Source organism: Plectropomus leopardus, chromosome 24, assembly GCF_008729295.1.
Source record: "Plectropomus leopardus isolate mb chromosome 24, YSFRI_Pleo_2.0, whole genome shotgun sequence".
NCBI classification, from domain to species: domain Eukaryota; kingdom Metazoa; phylum Chordata; class Actinopteri; order Perciformes; family Serranidae; genus Plectropomus; species Plectropomus leopardus.
In genome coordinates, this window is record NC_056486.1 from 1,128,324 (window position 1) to 1,148,552 (window position 20,229).

General features: G+C 41.1%; 1 protein-coding gene across 1 annotated transcript in view; it reads left to right on the plus strand.

The window, feature by feature from the left end:
- Positions 1 to 8,740: 8,740 nt before the first annotated feature.
- The window catches only part of LOC121962954 (SH3 domain-binding protein 4-A-like), a 32,733-nt gene continuing 21,244 nt past the window's right edge, over positions 8,741 to 20,229 (plus strand). The window contains exons 1-2 of the mRNA XM_042513299.1: positions 8,741 to 8,903; positions 19,653 to 19,819. Coding sequence (XP_042369233.1) covers positions 19,696 to 19,819 — 124 coding nt within the window. The 5' untranslated portion in view covers positions 8,741 to 8,903; positions 19,653 to 19,695. The remainder of the gene's footprint in view (positions 8,904 to 19,652; positions 19,820 to 20,229) is intronic.

Below are 20,229 nucleotides of genomic sequence, written 5' to 3' on the forward strand. Positions count from 1 at the left end.
AGCTGCAGATAAACTTGTATTTTGTACCATCAAATCCTGCTGCCAGAAAAACAGCAACAGGTTGCAAAAGTTTGGTGCTTTAAAAGTTGCTGGAAAATCAGTGAAGGGTTGCAAAACAGCACTCATGTTTGGTGCCTTTGGTGCTACAAAACACTTGTGTTTGCTGCCTGATAATTTGCTAAAGAACCAGTGACAGGCTGCTACAAAACACTTGGTGCCTAAAAAGCTGCTGGAAAAACAGCATGTGGTCACAAACGTCCGTGTTTGACGCAGGTCGTTTGGTCTCTAAAAAGCCGCTAGAAAAACAGCGACAGGTTGCTACAAAACATCCACGTTTAGTACCTAATAAGCTGCTGAGAAAAGACTGACAGATTGCAACAAAACACCCATGTTTGCCTTTAAAAAGCCGCTGGAAAAACAGCGACAGGTTGCTACAGAATATTCTCGTTTGGTGCCTAAAAAGTTTTCGGGAAAAAAAAGAAATCATGAGCTTTTTCCTAAAGGTGACCACTGGCCTACTAAAGGATTACTGCGGTGATTTATGGTTTGCATAAATGCAAATTTTCTCCATTTATCATCAGGAATTAACAGTAAAGCTTAAAAATGCTGCCTAAGGACAGAAGAGGCTGCACATTTCAGGTGTGTGTGTGTGTGTGTGTGTGTGTGTGTGTGTGTGTTTGCCTGGAGTTATAGCCAGCTAATCCGCGGCCTTTTCCCGCTGCTACCGCAGAGAAAGTGATGAATAAGTCATTTCGCGTGAACAGGTTGCGCAGCCTCGAGTGTGGAGATGGAGTGAACGCACAGATGGAGGAGAGGGAGAGGAAAGCGCTGGGGAGAAAAGGATGTAAAGAACAATACTGGAGGAAGAAGAAGAGCACTGTTCTCTCACCAAAACCTCCAGATATCCTAAAAGTTTAAACATTTTTCATTTAGACTTTTGACCTTGGCACTATTAATGCAGAATATTGTGATTTCATTGTACTTTAAAGGGTTTTTTGTCGCGTCAAGTCACCCGAAATATCCTGTAACCTGGATAAGGTGCAGGCCAAGCTGCAGACCACCGTTTAAACAAAAAACAACACAAACACTTGTGTTCATAGCCAAGAAAAGCTGATTTTTTAGCGCCCTGATGCCGTTTCTTGGCCAGCGAGACAAGGAGAGGTGCCTTTTTCTCCCGACAGCGCTGCATTCATCCAGAACAGTGGCACGAAAAGCCATTGTTTATTTTATTCGGAGATATTGCTGCATTTTCGGGCGGGATGTGCCACATCAAGTGGTTGTTTTTTTAACTGAGATGTCACCGCGTTTCTTGCTGGGAAAGTGTCATGAATAGCAAGTGGGTGTGTTTTGCTGCCGGGAGAGCACCATGAAAAGCTGTTAAGAGATGTCATGATGTTTCCTGCTGGGATATTATCACAAAAACTTTTGTTTTTTTACCACAACATCGCTGCATGTCATGCCAGAATAGTGCCATGAAAGATCGGGACTCAAAAAGCGTTTTTCTTTTACTGAGAGGTGAATAGTGCCACAGGGAGCAGTTGTTTTTGCTATGAGCATTTCTGTGTTTCTTGCTGGGATAGTGTTGTGAAAAGGTTTTTTCAGAGAAATTGCTGCGTTTTCTGCCGAGAAAGTGCCATGAAAAACTATTATGACATTGTTGAATTCCTGCCGCTGTAGTGCAACAAAAAGTGGTTGTTTTGAACCAAGTCATTGCTTTATTTCCTGCCAGAATAGTGCCGAAAAATTGGTTGTCTTTAAGTGTCACTTAGCTGTGTTTTTTGGGGGATAAGTGCCATAATAAGGAATTCATTCTGACTCAGATATTGCTGTGTTGCCTGCTGGGATAGTGACATAAAAAAAATTGTCTTTATTTTTTGTATTTTAAAGTGTTTTTGGTACATTACCAAAAGAAAACGTTGGCATGATGCATTTCTGCAAACGTACAACATACAAAATGCACAAATGTGGCTTTGTAGCCACCGAGCGTGGCAGTTTTTAAGCGACTGTTTTTTTCCTCTGGGTTTCCATGAAAAGTGGTTGTTTTTTACTGAGACATCTCTGCACGTCCTTTTGGGATAGTGCCACAAAACGACGTCTGTCTGTACTTAAACATTGCTGCGTTTTGGCACAGACGGTGGTCGTTTTTTACAGAGTCGTTGCTGCTCTCCTGCTGAAATTGTGCCACAAAAACATGATCTTTTCCAAACCATAAACAAGTAGTTTTTGTACCTAAACTGAACCGTTGTAGGAACATAAAGTTTTAATCCATCTGCTACGTGATAATGCACCTCTGTAATGTATCTGTGGTTTGCAGAAATGTATAACGCCAACATTTATTCTGGAAATCAAGATGTTTCTGTCATCCTTAATGGCGTTTCTATTTTCTGTGACACTCTCACGTTCAGTTCAAAAACGCTGCAGATTCTCCTCCTCAGCCGACATGCTTAATTAGAAGCACAGTGACAGATCTCATTCTTCTCTTGTGGTATTTTAAACATTTCAAACAGATTCTCTGCACGTTTTTCAGGGATTCTTGTGTTTGCATCCAGGCAGCATCTGAAATAAACCAAATTCCTGGCGTCTCTTCCCAGAACCAACCTGGTTGACAAGCGAACGCTCGGTTATTCTGATGCAAAGCGAGCCGGGCTGATAGTGAGTGTCCTTGATAAAGCGCTGAATAGAAGGGGGTCCTTTTCAGACCCCGCGGCTCCCATTCAGCCTGCATGAATAGACGCGTCGAATCCAGTCTGAGCCTCGAATAAGAGCTGAACCTCGGGGCAGCAACGGCCGCTCTGAGCCAGTCGTGTTCAACAGAAAACATTTACTTCTTTATACAAGCGCCCTGCTTCCTGCGCCAACGTTTCTCAGGAGGCGTCTGCACGTCAGACTCTTTGTCTCAAACTATTCGTATTCTCAAAATCAACTACATGTTTTAAAATACAAACTTTATGCAGGAAAATGAAGAAATGTCGATAAGACCAGATCTTCCTGCAGAAACATAAACGACAACACTGAAAAAATGTGATTCTGTGTGATATTTTTGAAACTTAACCTTAAATTAAACCAATTTGCTCGGTTTCAAAGGGTTAAACTCCTTTGACTGGACAAACTTTCGAACTTTTCCAAAAGTTTTGAGCCCCATCTTTAGCCTCGCTGAGTTTGAGGTGGAGATTGTGTAATAATTTCATGCTCGAGACGGAGGATGTTTTCAAGGAGAGCAGACAAGAAATCAGAAACTCACTTCCGACTCAAAAATGAATCTCCCACCATTCCAGCTTTCGGAGACAGTTTTGGAGTAAATATACAAAACAAATCTACAAACAAAGACGCAGCTGAATAATGCATCGCGCAGAGAACGGTCCAGATTCACTCTGCTGAACTGCATCAGGATTTTCATCATGTGAAATAAATGAAAACTTCAGCCTCTTTGATTTAGCCCGCGGTCTCCTCGGCCCGTGACGCCTAAAACGTTTGAGAAATCATTTTCTGAAAACGCGGGTCCAAGGTGACTCCGGCCTGCCGGATGAATCCGGGATCTGCAGTCACTTCAGAAGTCCCCTTACAGATATCCATCATATCCCCCTCGGCCTCTGACAGCGCCGAACGAGGGAGCGTGCAGAGGGCGGTCAGATAAATCACAGCGCTCTCACTTCTCTGAGGCCGCTGTAGCATTCATCACACGCTCTGTGTACAAAGAGAAAAGGTGGAGCGCTGCCTGGTGTTTTCTAAAACCTGCAGCTTTTGGGATGTGATTGAACCGTCTGAGTCCAACACAAAAACACGAGCTGAATGAGATAAGAAGTCAAGAATTAACGACACAAAGACTGAGAGGTGAAGGCTTAGAGCGCGGACGTTTTCACCCCTCAGGGTGGTTATGCACAGTCTTCACTGAGCGTTTATTAACCATCTGAAACCTCAGCAAATAGGTGCGATTTCTGTCAAAAACTTAGGAAGAAATGGTGTCCTTGTTTGTTTGTTTTTTATTTATATTTCTTTTCCGTTTTTTATTAGTATTACTACTACCACTACTACTATTATCACCTACTATTACTTATTACTACTTTTTTTAAGTATACAACTTTTCATCAAGTCTTGTTTGCCTTGTAGGTAATTTTCTTGTACTTTTTACTCATCATCTTCTGGTGTTTGCTCAAGTTTCAAAGTACAAATAAAAAGCTGGAAAATGCGGGAAAAATGATAAGAAATAAGGAAGTAAAATCGCAGATCTGAACTGTTTTCCCGTGATGAGGCGTAGCTGCACTGGCACCTGATTTTTCTGAGTAAGTAGGACGAAGCTTCTTAGCTCCAGCTGTTCGACTCCTCTCCTGTTGTCTCTCACAAGCTGTTACTGGTTGCTCTAATTAGCTGCCTTGTTGGAAACTTTGGTTGCTGCCTTTAAAATCTCCCTCAGGCGAGGCTGAGAGGGGAGCGAGACTGCAGCACATGCTGCAGAGCTCCACATTTTACAACTTCCCCGCGAGCGATCAGAGTTTTCCGTCAGCGCTGGTTGTGGATGTGATGTCTGTGGGGTCATTCGGGGATCTTAACGTGATGGCGGATTTCGTCTAAAATGTCAGTAAACACAGTGACGTCACCTCTGATTCTTTCAGTGTTTCATCACGCGGCGATGTCAGGTGTGCAGAGGTGTGAACTTCTCTTTCAATGTTTCCTTTTCATTTTTACAAAACTGTTTCTGTCACTTTTTATGTGAACGACCGAGTGCTGAGCTATAAATGCCGACTGGTGCAATTTATTGCATCAAGACAGCAAAGACTCACAAAAGACACAGTTTTAGGAGAGACTGCAGCCACGAGGATGCGAGGGCAGTTTGGTTTTATTTTCTCACGCAGACACATTAGTGAAAAAAAGAAACAAAATGAACAATTTCTCATTGAGCAGCCGGCTTCCTCTGGACTGCTGAATATTAGCTGGCAGCGTCCTCCGTGTCTGTCTGAAGCATTATGTCCGTTTGAGCTGATCCAGTCCTGCAAAATCAATCACCGGCAATTGACATGCAATGCATGCTGGTTAGCTTTGTGTCCGACCTCATGCAGCCCCCACGAGGAGCGCCGGGCTCTGATGCAAATTTTGCACGGCATCTTAAGTGGAATTACACCATCCGGGTTTGTCACATGATGCCTGACTGCCTGATTGACTTACGGGAAAGACACGTCTGTAAAACAGTGGATCATTTTAGTCAAAAGTGTCAAAACCCCTGCGGAGCCACTCATTTCACTCTTTAGATTTACGCCATCCAGTTCGGTAACATTTTGAAAGTCTAAAAGAGCCGCAAGATTCAACTTTTTAGACGCCATTCAAGCTCGAAAAGCACTAAACCAGAAGTCAGTCTGTTATCTGCGCGGACACAACGAGCCGCCGTAAGTCTCTAGTGCTCATGCCTCGTGCGCCTGTAGATCTGCGTATTTTCTACCCAGAAAAGGAGCTTTTTTGTGCTTCATGCACCAATGAGCAGCTCTCATAGGAATGAACGGGGCCCCGCCTCCATGGCTGTATCCAGCTTCCTATAATACATCTATGAGCTCATCCCGACTTGCTCTGACATCACGCAAAAGCGGACAGCGAAATTCACCGCAGATTTTAGAGCCAGGCGCCGCAGTTGCTCTCCACTAACCACAAGGTCCAGGGCATGATGGGAAAGGCCTGACAGCTGATTGGCTTAGATGCTGACTCAACAATATGACGTCACGTCCTCGGGGTGGTCTTACAGGCTGCTGGTGGTCTGCATAAGAAAAATGAATCAGAGCAGAAAGGGTTTTTTGGGTTTTTTTGCATTTTGTAGCTCAGTTGCCAAAAGAATATGTGTCATATCATAGTTTCTAAAGTGAGCTAGTATTATAGAGGGGACAGGGGACGGTGGGCAGGGGACGGTGGACGGTGGGCGGCGGGCCGCAGTTAAGGAACTGTGGAACCGACGTTCATCTCCGTGATTTTCTGGCTGGATTTCGATACATCCGTGTGAGGCAGAGGAGGGTTTGTTTCAGCTGACTGTGCAGAGGTTAAAAATGGTGACGATGTCAGGAGGTCAGGACTCTGGGCTCTGCAGGACGACAGCTGCAGTTTCTCAAACCAAAGACCTGAAAGTAAACCTGCAGGAAATCAAAGCTTTCTGTTTTAAAATGAGTCAGTGTGACTCAAAGCCGACATGTGAAAAGCTGACAAAGTTTACATTTATATAATAATTCGGATGATATTTTTCAGGGTTTTTTTCTTTCTTTTTAGAACTTTTTGAGGTCCTGTTGTTGATTATTTTTGTTTTTTACTTTTCTTTTTTCTCGCTCATTATCAGGGTTTTTTCTAGTAACTTTGAACTCATTTCTTGCACATTGTTGGCTACGTTTTTCGTTGCCTTCTTCGCAAGCTTTTGAAAGAAATACAACCGAAGTTCTTTTATTTTTAATTTAATGTTTATTATTATTTTTATTTAATTCATGTTTAAATGTATCATTTATTTTGTTGTAGGTATTTTATATTTTATTGTCATAATATTTTGTTATGACAAAACAAAAATATGTAACTTAAATGCCAGAGCAGGCAGAGTTTTTACTTAAATCTCCCAAACTGATTGTTTTAAAGTGCTTCTGTATGAATTCTTCACATGCAGGGAATCCTCTCCTGGAGGCTGCATTTCTGAGCTTATTTTGAGACATTTTGTCTTCCTCTTGTACTCTTTTCGAGTCGTTGTCAGCTGCAGAACAACTTTCCCGGCTCGGCGCTGACAGCAGCTTTACACAGCGGCGAGGACAAATCGTCTGAGGGCGTTTTGTCACTGAGATGAAAGAGGAAGGTCTATTAGACTGAAGCTGTTTCTGAGTGTGAAGAAAGCAATCATACATTCAGTGTGTGCTCTCAAACAGCACTGTAATGCTCTTTCACAACCTACGATTGTCATTTAAAGGCAATAAATCTCCACCAGAACAGCAGAAACACTACTTTTTCATGCATTTTTTTAATGGAAAGGTAACTTTTTATAGCATTTAATAGTGACATTTATATCCTTTTTGCATGCAAACGACAAAAGATTGTAAAAGGAAGCTCCTTCTATTGTTTTTATTTTCATTATGAATGGTGGGATGCAGCCACAGAGGGATTTAAGCTCTCTGACAGCGTTTAATCACCAAACCTTCAACGACCAGCGGCTCATTAGCAGAGGACGGTCCTGCTGCACGAGCCATTTCCCCTGCAGCTCCACTCAACTTTATTTATAGTGCCTGTTGGAGCGCACAGTGTGTTGATCGTTACTGACTCCAGGGCCCGTTTTTATTGTGTTTATTTGCTGTTTTTTTATGTGCCATTTGTGGAAACACTTTTTATTTTATTGACGATAGAAACAGAAGCCGTGCAATGTGAGCTAATGTCAGTTTTTAGTCCTTCTCTCTGTGTTTCCTCTAATGGAAAAGTGATGGATGTTAGAAGTAGTCGTCCTGTTTTTGTCCCTGAAAGTAAGGACAAGTGAATTTGATGAGTCAAGCTTCCCTTTTATTGACAAGCAGAAGAAGAAATGCAAAAAAAAGGAGCAAGAAGAGAGTCAAGAAAGATATTTAAAGGCCAGTAGCATCGGTTCAACTTTGGTGAACTTTTAGTCCGGCTGCCAGAAGAAAATGTAATATTATACGTTTCTACAAACCATGAATGCTCACTGAGACATTTGCAAAATCTAACAAAAAAACGGCTGCATGGGATGCATGTTTTATCATATATTATAATCAGATCATGTTTATCATATTCAATATATACTTTATATTGTTTACTATACATTCTTAGTGTGTTTTTTCTGCAAGATTTGCTCATTGCCAGCAGAAAAAATAAAGCAGACGCCAAAAGTATCGCTGCAGATGGGGAGCGGAGCTCGAGGCCGCCGTGCATCCGCTGTCACGCTCTTATCCCAACTCATCACATATTGCCAATTTTCAGCGGCCTTCTGCGTCTGAATATTACATCGTAGGTTCTGCGTCTGCTGTTGACTTTCTGGGATGCTGTTACCGTGACGACGGCTAAAGCAGATGGCGGGATGTTGCTGCACGTGGTTATGTTTAGGCAACAAAAGCACATGGCACCCAACACCCGAACATCAACAAACACACATGCTGGCACGGATTGCTGGGATAAGACGAAAGACGCGCACGGTAACGTGTAGAAAAAGCCCATCACATTCTTAACCCTTTACTGACCTCACAGCACGTTTCTGCTGCAAAGTGAGTGCTTTTATTCATTTATTTATTTATTGCATATTTAATTTTTTATTGCAAACTGCAATGGGTTAATCTGTAATAATGCGCCATAATCAAGTAATTAACTTTTTATTTATTCTGATAGATCAATTTGTAACTTTTTTTAAAAAAAGATGCTATATATAATAAAAGAAAAAGTTGAAAAATTATTAAATGAATAAAAAATAAGTAAATAAATGTAAAAAGTGCATCATTTGCCTCTGAAATGTAGTGAGGTGGAAGTATAAAATAGCATAAAATGTACAAGTGTAAGTCAAAAATGTGCAGGATTTACTGTACAAGTACTGTGTGTGTGTGTGTGTGTGTGTGTGTGTGTGTGTGTGTGTGTGTGTGTGTGTGTGTGTGTGGCCACGCCCCCTCCCAGTGACGCCACACACTCTGATCCGCCACACCACAGCTCCTCCAGTCCTCCGGCAGACCGGAGCAGAGGAGGGCGCAAATAGGCGTGTGTGCGCATCTGGCACCGCGAAAAACTTGTGTGGAACCATAATCTAATTTTTAAAAATTTAGTTACTTTTTTTTCTCTTTGCGATCTTCAACACAAATGACACGAGGAAAAAGAAGACGTAGGAGGTTTTTTCCAGCAGCTTTTAATCATCGCGTTCCTCTCAGTTTGCACCGACTCTGAGCGTTTGGGCTTCCAGCCAGCAGAAGGTCAGTTCACATTACAATCAATTTAACACTTAATGACTTCTCATTTAATTTCAAAGTAGAAAATTGCTCATTTTGTCCAGTAATGAAGTAGATTAGTGTACTGGGAGGAATTCGGCTTCACCCAAATGAAAATATCTCAGCTGTACTGGTGTGATTTTCCGGTTTATTCTGACTCCGCTGTGCGTCTCTGCTGTGAGTTTATAGTTATATTTTTAGCACACTGTGATTTTAGGTTGATTTATGACATTAACTCATTTTCCATAGAGCTGTAATGGTGAGCCTTGTTTTTCTTTTTAGTGTTTTATGATTCTGTATTTCTAAAAAACATATTTTAGCTTTATATTTAAAGCTTTTCTGAAATTTTCTTCTGTTTTTTCTTACTTTATTCATCTCTTGTATCTATAGACCTTTTTAAATTAAATATTAATATATTAATTTGGCCAACAAATACGCGCGCAGGTGCTCTAAAAGAAGCAGATGTATAAAAAAAATGACCAAAAATGACAAGTTTGACAATAAGCGCGATATACGGTCACGTGTGCGCAACAGCCACGCGCGCGCACGCCTCCTCAGCCCTGCCAATAAGGTCATCTGATAAGCTGAAAATCCTCCTCACGCGCGCGCACGCGCAACTCCATTTAATTAGATGGAGGTGATTTTGTTTCTCCTCTCTGCTCCTATGTGCCGCCTCCTCTTCCTCCTCTTCTCCTTGCTCCCTTTCTGTCTCCTTCTTTCCTTTCCTTGCTTCCTTCCATCTTCTGATTTCTCCTTCACCTCCTCTTTCTTTACTCTTTACTCCTCCTCATCATCCTTTTCTCCCGCCCTCCTCTTCCCCTCCAAACTCTTTTCTCTCCTCTTTTCTCTCTCCTCTTCCTCTCCTACCTGCTGCCTCCTCACTACTTCCTTTCCATTTTTTCCTCACTTCTTTCATCTCTATTTGCTTTTTTATCTTTTTATTTATCCTGCTCCTCCTCTTCCTCCTGTTGTTTTCACCTCCCTTTCTTCTTTACCTCCTCCTTTGCCTCATTTTGTCACACATACGTATCTCCTCCTTTTTCTTCTTCTGCTTTTCAATCCTGTTCCTCCTCTCTTCTTCCTCCTTCTCTTCTTCCTCTCCTCCTCCTCTTCCCCTTCCTCCCACTTTCTGCTGCCTCCCTGTTCTCCTCTTTCCCTCCTTTACTCCTCTTCATCATCATGAAGAGGTGCTCTTCCTCTTCACCTCATTTGGCTGCTCTTCCTTCCTTCCTTTTCTTCTCCTCCCATTTTTTCTCTCCTTTTTTCCCTTCTAATCTTTATTTTCCACCCTCTCTCTCCTTGTTTTTCTCCTCCTCTTCCTCATCTTTCCTTTTCTCCTCCCTTTCTTTTCCACTGCCTCCTCCCTCTCTTTTTTCAGACTGTTTATGAACGGTTATCTTAGTTTTTCCTGTTTGTTTCCTCTTCTGTTTTACTCTTCGTTAGTCGCTGAACTTCTTCTTCCTCTGTGAACAGACACATGCACACAAACGGATACACACACACACACCTCTACTGAACAACTCATAACTACACACTTTCACTTACACACACACACTGTTGTCTTTTCCTAAACCGTCCCCTCCTCCTCCTCCTCCTCCTCCTCCCCCTCCTCCTCCTCCTCCCCTCGAGGCTCTAAGCCTGAAAACTAGCATGTCATCGTTTTTGCAGCTCTGTGAGAAGGTGCGCTCCATTTTGTAATTAATGGCCGCTCATCAACACCACACACACACACACACACACACACACACACACACACACACCACCGTGTCCTTTTACACACAAACACCTCGACATCTTCGTCTGTTGAGTTTTTATTCCTCCTCATGCCGTGTTTATATACAGTCATTATGTCAACAAACTCATTAACAGATATAATGTCTTTAATTATAGTAATTATCCTGAACTCCAAGTAACGCTATGATTACAAAACTTTTGCATGTACTTGTACTTCAAATTGCTGTTTTATGAGCATTTATATTTCTACTACATTTCGGACTGAATGGCAATAAAACAAACAAAAAAAATCAAGTTTTTGTAGCTGCTATGGTGACGAGCCTCTGTGCACGCTATGGTGACGAGCCTCTGTGCACGCTATGGTGACGAGCCTCTGTGCACGCTATGGTGATGACCTCTGTGCACGCTATCGTGACGAGCCTCTGTGCACGCTATCGTGACGAGCCTCTGTGCACGCTATCGTGACGAGCCTCTGTGCACGCTATAGTTATGAGCCTCTGTGCACGCTATCGTGACGAGCCTCTGTGCGCGCTATCGTGACGAGCCTCTGTGCGCGCTATCGTGATGAGCCTCTGTGCACGCTAATGGTGATGAGCCTCTGTGCGCGCTATCGTGACGAGCCTCTGTGCACGCTATCGTGACGAGCCTCTGTGCACGCTATCGTGACGAGCCTCAATCGCAAGCAGCGCCACTGAACACACGCTCGCAGATTGTCACGGTCAAGACGATCTGGCTTCACTTTTTGGAAGCACCAGATGTTTTTTTTGGGTTTTTTGTAAATTTTTTAGTACTATGTCTCCTCATGCAACTATACATACATTGATGTGTGTAAACAAAGTTATCTTTGGTTTCATTTTTTGCCATCTCCCGCTCTGTAATATAACGATAACGATAATTCTTGATGGTGGGGGTGGAAAATGTACACCGAAGCTGCACTGTACCCCCCTGTGATCGAGCTTTTACACTCAGATCTCACTTAGCACCTCTTCTAAGTACCCGGACCTCCGCCTGCAGGAAATCACTTCACATTACGATCAAATTTACACTTCTAATTGTCTTTTAGACCAATAATTTGCTGATTTTGTTGACTAATTTAGCAGAATAATGTGGGGAAAGGAATTTGGCTTCATTGAAAAATGAAATGAAAAATGTCTATAATTTAGCCATAATAACGTGATTTCTGGGCATGCACTTTTTTTTGCAGTTTATGTGTCATCACAGACAGTTAATGTTGACTTTTCAAATATGACTCGACCCAGAAAGTCAAACAATTAATTGTCCCTTCGCCGTAGGGGATGCTAGTGTTAGATCACCTTTGGCTGCAGACTTTCAAAAGCTGTTTTGTTAAAAGCTCCCATTGATGGTTTCAAGGACTCTAGAAAAAGCATGGTGTTGTTTTGGGTTTTCATCAAATCAGTGCTTTTCACCTTTTCAAGAGACATCCATTATTTTCCTTACATTGTCCCGAACTGATGAAAATTTTCGCTTACTTTGGATCATCTGTTCTCTCTAGTGTTTGCATTTTGTTTTTTCACACAGAAACACATCAAAATGAGCCAAAAACAACAGCAGAAGGTAGATAAACTATAAAAAACATAAATAATTACAATAAATAGCCTAAAAACCTTCAGTTTCGTGCTGCGGGGGTGCGAGCGGAAATGACTGTTGAGCCAAAAACAAGGCCAGCTTGTGATGTAATAAATGCTCAGTATCATATAGTTTTGTAGTTTTAAATGGCTGAAATGATATAAAACTGTTTCACATTAAACCAACTCTTCTTATATCAGCATTTGAAAACAAGCTTCTAAGGAATCATGAACGCGACTATGAAACAGCTTTTCCTTTTTCACTAAAATTTATCACATGAAAACATTTTTCAGCCCATTCAGAGGGGCGTTTTATCGCACCATTCATCTGTTTCTGCTTATGAAGTGCTGCTCTGCTCTGTTTCCATCTGAAAAACGGCCGTTTGAGGTAAATTATTGCATTCAAAACACTTAATGTTGAAACTTGAAGTCGGCTTGTTGCCGTGTTGAAAAAGGTGCCTCCTCTCTGAGCAGGATGCTCTCTCCGGCTGAGGAATCTCCTTCAGCGCGGAGGTGGAAGCGGCACTAAAACTCAGCACTTAGTGGGCTCATTTACCTGGAAATTCATCCTGAGGGAGGAGAGGAGCGATTGTAATATTTTACGGATGAATTTCTCCGGTGATGGACGGTGGCGGTCGGGGCAGAGCAATGCCGCAGACTAATGTACTTGACCATATGCCAAGCTGAGGATTTTTTTATTTATTTATTGCTGCTGGTCTGCAGGGTGAAAATGAAACGATGAGCAAGTCCCAAAGACAGCGAGACTCAACCTGCAGGAATATTATGTAAGAAAAAAAAGGCAGGATGGGGCAAAATTAAAAATATTGTTCAGGTCAATGATAGCCACTCAGTAAAGTGCTAAGTAAAGTCCTTAAAAAGTCGACTACTTTTTTATGACATCGTATTGAACTTGATGGAGTGAAATAAAAGTCAGATTCGAAGGAAAAAACCCGCCATTAATTTTTTAAATTCAAAGTAAAGAACAGCTTGATAAATCTGACATTTTATGACACGAAAGCACATCAGTGATCAGAACTTTTCTGAAAGAAATGAGCAAAGATGCCACACCGTCACTTTCTGCTGTAACATTACTGTCACCGTCAGTGCAAGCACATTTTAAAATGTGGTCTCATCATCACAAAGTTTTTCATTTGCAAAGTTGGCATTGCATTTTTCTGCACCCTGCAGATATGTTACATCTGTGCTTTATTGTTGCAAATATGTTGAAACTTTAAGTTTCTCAACAACATTGTTGTGAGTGTCGTGAGGTTTAAGCACAAAAAACGCAAAGGTTTGTTTTAAAAAAGATTTTGGATTCAAACATGCAGCTTTGGTGGCACAAAAAGCAGAGACGTGTCAGTGACTGACGCCCGGGCCCGGTGGCTCAGCGCCGCTGAGAACGCAGCGCCGTGCGTAAAAAACACACAGGTTTGCTGCCACAAACGTATGACGTGCTTTAATCATAGCGGAGCATTTTCCGCCCATCAGTTTAATTTCACAGGCATTTAGTAAACTTCAGAGGACTGTCCTTCCCTCAGCTCCTGTTAATTGCTTCTGCTGGTTTATTGCATGTCCCAATGCATGCTGGGAGGAGAGCTGCAGGCCACAACAGGGTGACCAGTTAGCTACCTGACTCCAGTAATGTTGTCGTGTCCCTGAGGTCGGGACTGAATGAAGCCCGAGTGCCTGCGCTCCTGCAAAATAGATGAAGGCGCTGACCTTTAATGGACTTAAAAGTCAGATGAGCTTTGACGGAGTTTCGACAGGATGCGGCTCGTTTCCTCGACTAAACAACTTAAACCGTCAAATTTAGGGTCGTTTATTGTCCGGACAGACTGTGGAGAGACAGAAAGCGAGCGCACGAGATCTAACTAATCAATAATCAGGAGACACTGAAGCATGATATTTTAACCCTTTGAAACCTGAGCGAAGAAGCCTGATTTCTTTTTTATAAATATAGGGAGAAGACAACAAGCAACTTAAAAGAGAGTGACCCTGAGCATGTTAAAAGTAAGAAAATAACCTCAAAAATGGGGAGGAAACAAACAAGGAAAAACAAAAACCAAGAAAATTACCTGAAAATTAGCACAAAACAAAAACAACAACATTACCTGAAAATTAGAAAACAAAATCAAGAAAATTACCTGAAAAATCACAAAATTATCTGAAAATTAGCACAACAAAATCAAGAAAATTACCTGAAAAATCACAAAATAATCTGAAAATTAGTACAACAAAATCAAGAAAATTATCTGAAAATTCAAGAAAAAAATGAGAAAATTACCAGAAAATTCGTGAAAATGAAAAAACAAACAAAAACACAAAAACAATTCCTGAAAATTAGCACAAAAAAATCAAGAAAATTACCCCAAAAAAACAAAACAAGGGAATGACCTGAAAAAGCATATATAGCTGAAAAGTATAACATGTATGAAAGTATTTAAAAATAATAGTTCTGTAAAATAATAGAAATATATATATTTATGTTTAGCTGCATGCTTTAGCTGCAGCCAGTTTTTCGAAACTACAAGCGTGCAGACAGACATCCACTATTTATAATATCCTGTCTGTGGATAAGTAATCCATGCAAAATCTGAACCATCCCTTTAACACCTTTTGGCGTCTGTTACTCAGCGGATAAGATTTGTAGAATCAGCTAACAAGTTGTTTTCATTAAATTTTGTGAAAGTGCGGGAGGATCCTGACTCAGACTGAGTGAAGCAGTTTGTTTGATCATGATTTAAGAGACTTTGAGCCCTTCAGCCTCCGTCTTTGATCTGGGATTACTTTCTGTTTGAATGCTTACACAGGAAATTCAACGCTACATTAAGTCCGAACATTACACACAGTTTTGTTTTCCAGCCACACGCTAACAGGTCTGCGCTCGCTCTCTGTCCCCTAATCTGCTCATTTAAAACAGCTGGGATGGAAAAACGATAAACTCTCGGCGAGCATATGGCTGCTGCAAACGGTTATTATAGCAACATTCATCCTGGGATTAGGACCGGCCGACTCTCGGCTAATTAAACTTTCGACTCGCCGCTCCCCTGCTCTGTCAGCCTGACTGAAATGACTCGAGTATTTCACTGACTCGGATATTAATGCACCAGCGGGGGAAGGAAATATTCCAATTTTGAGGAAGGCTGACCCACAAGCCCTCCAGCAGTTTGCAGAGATCTCCCGAGAGCTTCTTTCTGAGCGTTTTCTCTCCTTCTGCTGAAATTTCTCTCCTAATGTCAAGTAAAATAGAGCTAATTTCCCCAAATGTTATAATTTGTGTTGATATTCGCTAAAAGTGGAGCGTTTCTAGGATTTGAGGAAACTGTGGGTCCAGATAGATCCTCCTTTTTAATGAACAAGCTTTTTTATGAACTCTGGCAGCTTATTTACCCTGAAAACCTCTTAAAAAATGAATTATGATGTTAAAAATATTAATGGTTGTTAGTAATTAGTAGCAGAGTAGAGACAGAATACTTTAGACCTGCTATCATTAAACATTTATTGATTAGAGTTGGAAAATATTGGAAAAATATTGTGTATTTTTGTAAAGAATGGTGGAATCTAACTAAGTGCATTTAGTCCAGTATGTACAGATTATTAGATCTGCGGCTTGCGTCATTATTAGGGACTGTTCGTTATTTATGAGGCGAGAGGGGCTGCTGCAGAAAGGGTGAGGGGCATGCACCTGTAAATGGCTGTATCTTGTCATTATTTCACCTCCAAATTTTAAAGATTTGGGTCAATTTTTCTTTTAAAAGTTGTGGTGATTTTTTTGTAAGGTTTTTTTTTTTCCCTTAAACATTTTTGGTGATTTTTTTCTTTCAAACTTTTCAGCGATTTAAAAAAAAAAGGCCTTTTTTTTCTTTAATTTTTTATTTTTATTTTTATTTTTCCTTTAAATAATTGGGGTAATTTTATTTCTTCAACCATTTTTGGTAAATTTTGTTTTTTAATTACCAAAACTACACTATTTATTTTGGCCATGAACTATAAAAACAGATTATTGATGGATTTTCACATTTCGGACAGTCTTTGAACACCTCACGCAGCTCTAAGATGTATGTATAATTTATCGGTTTCCAGCTAAAACCCTGGAATCAAAGTTTCCAGGAAGCTTGGCGCGTTTCTGCAGGGGTCGTTTTCCAGTTTGCTCTGATCCGAACCTCCTGCTGCGTTTCTCGTCGCAGCGAACAGCAGCTTCCACTTCCTTTTTTTTTCACCTCCTGCTGCATTCAGCGGGGATCGCCTCCATGTTATATCAAAGCCGGTGACAGTGTCTTTGTCTGCCGGCGTGTTATTGATCCGGCTGCCCGCTGAGTGCTCATTTTTTAATGAGAGGAGGGGTTTTATCGACGGGCGACACGCTCCCCGATGAGCAGCGAGGGTGCAAGAAGATGAAATGTCACCTCAGAGGAGTTTGACTCTCTCAGCCACAGATGCAGCCGTTAAACAAGCCCCACTTTCTCTTCCCAGAGTGCACCTCTGCTGCAACCTCCAGAGACGAGCTGCTCTGAAACAATCCTGTATTTTCACTTTTTTTTGTCATTTTGAGGCATGAGAGACAAAGTATTGATATATTCGCTCGATTCTGCCTCATTCAAAGCGGAGCAGACTGAAGCTGCAGAGGTTTAAATATAGACCAAAGATCTGTGGTGCAGCAACGAAAACACAAAAAGCAAAGCGACGGCGTCATTTTCTGTCGTATATTTCAAAACTGAGCGGAAAATAGTGAAAGAGGAGATATAGATGAACGAGGGATAAGGCAGAAAGTTGGAAGTTTTCTCTGTTTAGAAAGCCGGATGTAGCACGATCGCTAAAGTGCACATTTCTCACAGCTTTTTCACAGTTATCTGGTTTCTAAGTTTCCAATAACATGCAACACCGGTCCTCGTAGTGAAGGATAGAGGGTTAAAAATGTCATTTCAAGAGGAAGAGTCTTTCTGAAGATTTCCTGCTTCTGATGATATAAAGCAAAGATTTCTGTCATGAAATGTCGTTATAATGAAGGGAAAGATCATTTCAGCGCATGTCAAAATCACTTAAAGGTCCAGTGTATGATTTTGGGGGACATATTGGCGTAGTTTGAATATAATAAGTCTTCATAAGTATAAAATCACCTAAAAAAATCTTAAAACATAAAAATAAATGAATTATTAAATAATAATAATGATAATGTTTTTTATACATGGACGGCGGCGTCCTACTGAACACAAGCAAGAAACTCTGGGAGAGGATAAAATCAAAAGCAGGGGACAAATAATGCAAGATGCAGGACGTAAAATGTCAATATAAAGTCATCCAAAGAAACAGACCAAAAACAGCCTCGAATAAAGGAAATAATGACTCAAACATGACAAAGGTAAAATAAATAAAAAGACGGATGAAACGTCAGAAATATAAGAGGCATTGTGATCGAGGTGTTAAAGTTTATTTACCGTACTATTTATTTGAAACACGTCTCATTTTATGTCATTTAAGAGAAGTTCAAGAACACAAAACTTGTTTTCAAAAAGTTAAGCATCGGCTAAATCCTGCAAATCACCGTTTTAGGGATTTTGTCAAAAACTGACCTGAAAACTGACTTGTATCACTTGTATGATTCTAACAGTGATTTTCTTTAAGATTCACAACTTTACTACAAGTCCAATCACCCCAAAACCCGAAATGATTTTTTTAATATATATATTAGAAGGAAGTCAAATAGAAAGATGGCGCTAAAACCTCGATGATATGGCAACAGATCAGCCAAATGTATGTTTTTTGTGTTTAATTTGCCACATTTTTGGGGGAAGTTCAGACCAGCTGTTCAGTGCTTACTAATGACAGCCTGTTTGCTGTGTGTTGCTCTCAGTTTTTGGCTGAAAACAGACTGTACTGTGAAGCGAACACCTGCATCTGAATCAGAATCTGCAGCGTTTCATGCAAAAACACGGGGCAGAAATCCCAAACATTACATCTCTAATGAAGATAATCAGCGGAAGGCATTTGCGCGGCAGCTTCTGCAGTCTGTGTTGCTTTAATCAGATTAAAACGGCATCATTAGTGTGCAAATGCAAATGTTCCCAGTGTCGCCGCTCGCCACATCCTGCAGAAAGAATAAAAGTCTCTGGTGACTCAAGGGAACGACGTTTTGCTGCAAAACAATTTCTCGCCGCTTCTCTAATCTGATTACAGTCCTCTGCTGACTGTGTGTTTTCATACACAAATTGAATCACATCTCAGTTCTGACAAGGAAATTGGCGACTTGCTCGGCTCAATCAGAGATGTAAATAGTGCACACGCACAGAGCGGAGCAGCAGATACTGTCAGAGGGGAGAGGTGGTTGTCGGTTTGAATCCCCCGGGGGGAAATATTACTGCTGGTGTGACTGCAGCCGAGCCGCCCAGGTTTGTTATGAACTTTCAGTTTCTGTTTGGCAGGAAGGAAATATTGGATAGAACTGTGTAAGTTTATGCTATGTGGCCATAAGTATGTGGACAGAGGCTGTTTTTCATGTTTTTGGGCTGAGATTATTAACACCTTGAGCTCACATATAGGCTTTCTTTCCTTCCAAAACGTGGAGAGAAAGCAACGAGCAACAAAAGAAGAAAAGACTCAAAAATTCACTATGAAAAGATCCACTAAAAAGTTTAAGAAAATTAACTGAAAATGAGTTACTGCTACTAATACGCTCATGTTCAGGTCGTTTTCTTAGTGTCTGTCTGATTTTGGGGGACATGTCTTGTTCTTGCCTTCTCTTCGTGTTTTTCAAAGAAATCAAACCACTGTGCTCAGATTTTAAGGGTTAAAACAGCCTGCAAAATGTCCCCGTGCACAACTCCAGCTTTGGTTCTCGTGGCTGAAAGTGTGCACGTCTCTGCAGCCAAATTCGACATCTGGTGGGAAGACTAAAACTAGAAGAGAGGAGGCTGTTATGGCAGCAGGTTAAGACGCATGATTTTGGAAGAGCATGTTTACAAAGTACATTTGAATGCAGTATTTAAACGCCGTCATGCTGTGTTTCTGATCCTTTTCATTATCACTTTCACTCAGAGCTCAAATGTCTTTGTTTCATTTCTTTGATGCTTTTTCGATTCTTCTCCTAAATCGAACCCCTCTCTCTCTCTCCTCTTAGCTCGTGCTCTGCATCGATTTAGAAAAAGAAAAAACCTCTCCGTTGAGCTGGGAGTCAATTTTTTCCACAGCACATTTGTCAGAAATGCAGCGATATATGTCAACTTAACTTTCTGCTTTTCAGCTTTGACCTTTGTGGCCTTTAAATGTGTTTGTGGTCTAGAAAACGAAGCCTCGGACTCCAGCGCCGCTCTTGGGATTCGCTCTAGATTCGAGCAATCAGCTAAATGCCTGAATGCAGATGTGTTTAAATTTGGCTGGTCGCTCCCACCCTGAAATCCTTCCTCTGTTCTCCATCCAGATGAAAAGCTGCCAATGAGCGAATTCTGTGTTGAGTCCCGGCCATGGCTGCCCATCGCATCATCAGAGTGACGAACAACAGTCACATCCTCCCTCGCTGCAAGTCCGAGGGGACGCTCATCGACCTTAGCGAAGGGGTCACTGGGGCCAGTCTCAGCGATGTTAAAGGTCAGCGTTTCACTGAATCCGCACAGGTGTTCAAGACTCATATTTTCAGTTAGGATTAACTCTTTGAAACCTGCGCATGTTGGTTTCATTTCTTGCAAAAATGTGGGGAGAAGGCAATGAGCCACTTAACAAGACATGACCCAAAACATTTTTTAAGAAATTAGTAAATGATACAAGAAAATACCTGAAAGTTGTCAAAAAAAGGTGAAAAAACAAACAATCAAGAACATAAAATGTCTCCAAAATAAGATAAAAAATACATGTATACATTAAAAAGACATGCCCCAAAAATTAGCAAAAAGAAAATCTTTTCTTCAATTTTAAATATATAAATACAAAATCGTGTGTAGTTCAGTTCAGTTTCTTTACTAATTTCACTTTTTCACTTTTTTTGCACTGCTTTTACAATT